General features: G+C 34.8%; 1 protein-coding gene across 1 annotated transcript in view; it reads left to right on the top strand.

Annotated features, from left to right (window-relative positions):
* LOC133183401 (uncharacterized) overlaps positions 1-2,851 on the top strand; it is an 8,696-nt gene extending 5,845 nt beyond the window's left edge. Inside the window, exon 4 of the mRNA XM_061318362.1 lies at positions 2,460-2,851. Within this exon, the coding sequence (XP_061174346.1) occupies positions 2,460-2,664 (205 nt within the window). The 3' untranslated portion in view covers positions 2,665-2,851. The remainder of the gene's footprint in view (positions 1-2,459) is intronic.
* Positions 2,852-3,840: the final 989 nt, after the last annotated feature.

The raw sequence follows: 3,840 nt of genomic DNA, 5'->3' as shown, positions 1-3,840 counted from the left end.
ATATTTATATGGAAGCATCCTCAGATAGTGTAGATTCAGATTTGTTCAAATCATTACCTCTGGGAGTAGGATGGGACCATAATGAAAGTTCAAACTTGTAGGGAAAAAAGTCACAGTTAGTCAAAGAAATATGTGAACATCTTTAGTTAGTGTAGATTCTATTTTGTTCAAATCAACCCCCCCCCCCCCTTTTAGGGATAGGTCAGGACAACTTATGCATTAAAGCTTTTCAATACTGAACTGATTTTTGCTTTTTTTCCTAGCCACAATGCTTAGGTGAGCGATGTGGCCCATTGGCCTCTTCTTAGAATATGGTTAATTTTTGTCAAATTTGTCACAGAGTATCCTGGGACCAAGGGCTCTTGTTTTACTTAAAACTAGGGATGTAACCTTTAAACAAGGGGAGATAATTTTGAAAATTAAAACAAAAGTACTGGTTGCTAAAAAAAAATGGTCATCTCAAGAACCACTGGGCAGATTATCACCAAACTTACACACAAGGATGAGGATATGTCGTAGATTAAAAATTTTCATGGCATCACCGTGGGGCAAAGGGTGTGGTCTCAAGGTCACTTCAAAGTTGACAAAAAATTATGTTTTGTTAAAACTTTGATATTTTGCTTACTATAAGGACTAGGATCATCAGATCTTGTCAGTTGATGCATCTTCGGACCTCATTTCATGTTGACTCAAAAGAAGGTCATGATGACCTACTTTTGAATTTTGCATGTATGCATTTTCAATTTGATTTTGATGCATATCATAAATTATTTTGAAGCCTATGATCATCAAGACTTGTCAGTTCATGCATTATGGGACTTTTAAGTGTGTCGATCAAAAAGTAGGTCACCATGACCTACTTTTTGAATTTTATTGTAAAGGCTAATTATTTTCAAAACATTTAAGGTTATTATTTTAGATACTGACAGCTTAAGAATCAAACCTTTTAAGTTGATGCATCTTGGGGCCTTAAAATATATTTATTAAAATGTAGGTCATGGTGACCTACTTTTTGAATTTTGTAGGCATTCATTTTCAAATTGTTTTAGAGGCATATTTTGGACACTTTGAGGCCTTTGATCATCAGACTTTATTCAGTTGATGCATCTTTGGTCCTTGGAGTATATCAACTGAAAAGTAGGTCACCATGACTTACTTTTAAAATTTTGTGGCTATATTTAAAAATTTTCAGATACTAATTGTCTTAGAATCATCAAACTTTGTCAGTTGGTGTTTCTTTGGTCCTTGGAGTTTGCAACTGAAAAGTAGCAGGGTTCTCATTAACGCAAGAATCTGCGTCCTAGACGCAGCAAAATTCCTTGGGACGCAAGGTTCTTAAAAACGATGCGTCCGCGGACTCGTGATCGGACGCGTCCTCGTTAGCGAGAAAATTCGGGAGATTTCGAAAACGGGGAATTTAGATGTTAGGATTTGTCAAAGAAATATTTAATCGAAACCTTCATGTAACTATCATAAAGTTTATCCAAGAAACAACTTTTCTTGTACTTATTTCACTTTTTTTAAACAGGGATTGATCATAAGATATTTCATGTTTATTAGTCCAGTCATAATAGTGTCGCATGCCAAACTTAAAAAAAAAAAACACTTTTGAATCTTGAGTGTTATCTACATGCAGAAACCATAATTACTGCTTGTATACACAATGGGGCTTGATTATCTCGTGAATTTCACCCAGTGCAGACGACCGACAGGATTAGTTACGCCTCATTGCACATGACACCTGTGATTGTACACAGTCAACTTTTGGGTACTAGTTGATTATGCAACAGTTAATTTTAGCTTTATAAACACCAAGTTATTTTTATGGCAATTGATTACGCGTGTATTTTAGAATATGGCTTGAATGCATTACCAGTTTATATACTTGAATATGTTAATATTGCGTAAACAAACTGATAAAATGATAAACATTTTTATTGATGTTTGGATGGAAGAATACTGCAATATTTTAGCAGAGACATATATATGTCTCTGATTTTAGTTGGGACTCAACATAATTTTTCTGGGACGCATCAAATTTAGCTGGGACGCAACCTTCTCAGAAATCTTGAGTCCTGGGACTCAAGTTAGCAAAATCCTAGTGAGAACCCTGAAGTAGGTCACTGGCCTATTTTTGGAAGTTTTTAAGGCAATATCTAAATATTTCAAGATCATAAAACTTTGTCATTTGATGCATTTTGGGGTCTTCGGAGTGGGTTTACCAAAAAGAAGTTACAATGACCTTCTTTTAAAATATTATAGCTTTATCTGAATATTTAAGATGATAAGGGGCTTCAAATCATCAAACTTTGTCAGTTAATGCATCTTGGGTCTGTCATGAATCCCCTAAAAGCGAAGGTGATAATGAAGAGAAAAGACAGATGAGCATTTTGGCTATTATGTTTCTTGTTTGTAATTCCTTATTTTTTGATCTGGATATTTAATCTGTATTTTAACAGATTGTGCCCAAATCGTCAACCATCACCTCCTAAACAAACATCAAAGAAGAGAAAGTCAGTGCGTAAATCTGAAGATGCCAGTAAAACTACACGATTGACACGCAGTAGCACATTTAACATAGGCTCTAGGCGGTCCCAAGATCATAGAGACATGAGACGCCAAACACGACGAAGTACACAGTATCAGACTTTGTATGATCAGTAACATTTCATTCTGCACTACTTTCAATGTACTGTTCATGGATGAGTGACAGGGAATAGTTATGAAATCTTCCTACTCATGGAGGAGAGTTTTTGTTTGAAGGGTTTGAAAATCTGTGATGAAACATATATTAAGCTTTTTCTCTTCCTGAAAACAAATCAGGGTTAGAAACTCCCTAAAATTACAACTCGCAAATAATTGCGAGTACCAAGAAAGTGAACTCGCAATTTTATAAGACTACTCGCAATTTTCATATAAAGTTAAATTTATATAAATTAAATACATGTAACTTAAGGAAAAAGTAAGTACTGTACAAAACACAAAATACAACTACAGTGTGACTTTTAGTTAAATTACTGATTAAAATCAAAAGCATTGTGTTCTGTCATATTATATAATTTTGTTACAGTTTCAATGCAAAAAAAATCAACTCGCAACATGTCCCTTGGCTGGGGGTGGGCACAGACACAACAGGGGGCCAAAGTTTTACATAGGAATATATAGGAAATATCTTTAAAAATTTTCTTCTCAAGAACAGCTTAGCCATTATTAGTCATATTAATTCAGAAGAATCCTCAGGTAGTGTAGATTCAATTTTGTTCAAATTTTGACCCCTGGGGGTCAAATTTTTACATAGGAATATACAGGAAATATCTTTAAAAAATATTCTTCTCAAGAACAACTCAGCCATTATTAGTCATAGTTTTACAGAAGCAACCCTAGGTATTGCAGAATCAAGTATCAATTAAGTTTGTTCAAATTATGGCCTAACCCTCCCCCCCCCACCCCCCTTGATTAGGGGGCACAACAGAGGGTCAAAGTTTTATATAAGAATTTATAGGAATCATCTTGAAAAAACCTACTGCTCAAGAAAAGCAAAGCCATGATTGGTCGTATTATTATAAAAGCATCCTCAGGTAGTGTTGAATCAAATTGGTTCAAATCTAGGATGGGGCCACAGTGATCAGAGTTTTACATAGGATTACATAGAAAAAAAATCTTAAAATTTTTTTTTGCTCAAGAACAGCAAAGCCATGATTAGTAATACTGATATGGAAGCAGGTAGTGTAAATTCAAGAATTCAAGTCCCCCCCCCCCCCCCCCCCCAAAAAAAAAAAAAAAAAAAAAAAAAAACCTTCAATACTGGACTGATTTCTGCTTTTTTTCAAGCCAATGATC

Source organism: Saccostrea echinata, unplaced genomic scaffold, assembly GCF_033153115.1.
Source record: "Saccostrea echinata isolate AGI-Se365-2 ecotype Australia unplaced genomic scaffold, CSIRO_AGI_Sech_v1 ptg000009l, whole genome shotgun sequence".
In the NCBI taxonomy this organism is placed as follows: domain Eukaryota; kingdom Metazoa; phylum Mollusca; class Bivalvia; order Ostreida; family Ostreidae; genus Saccostrea; species Saccostrea echinata.
The sequence above is the reverse complement of the archived record's forward strand: the minus strand, read 5'-3'. Positions and strand labels throughout refer to the sequence as shown.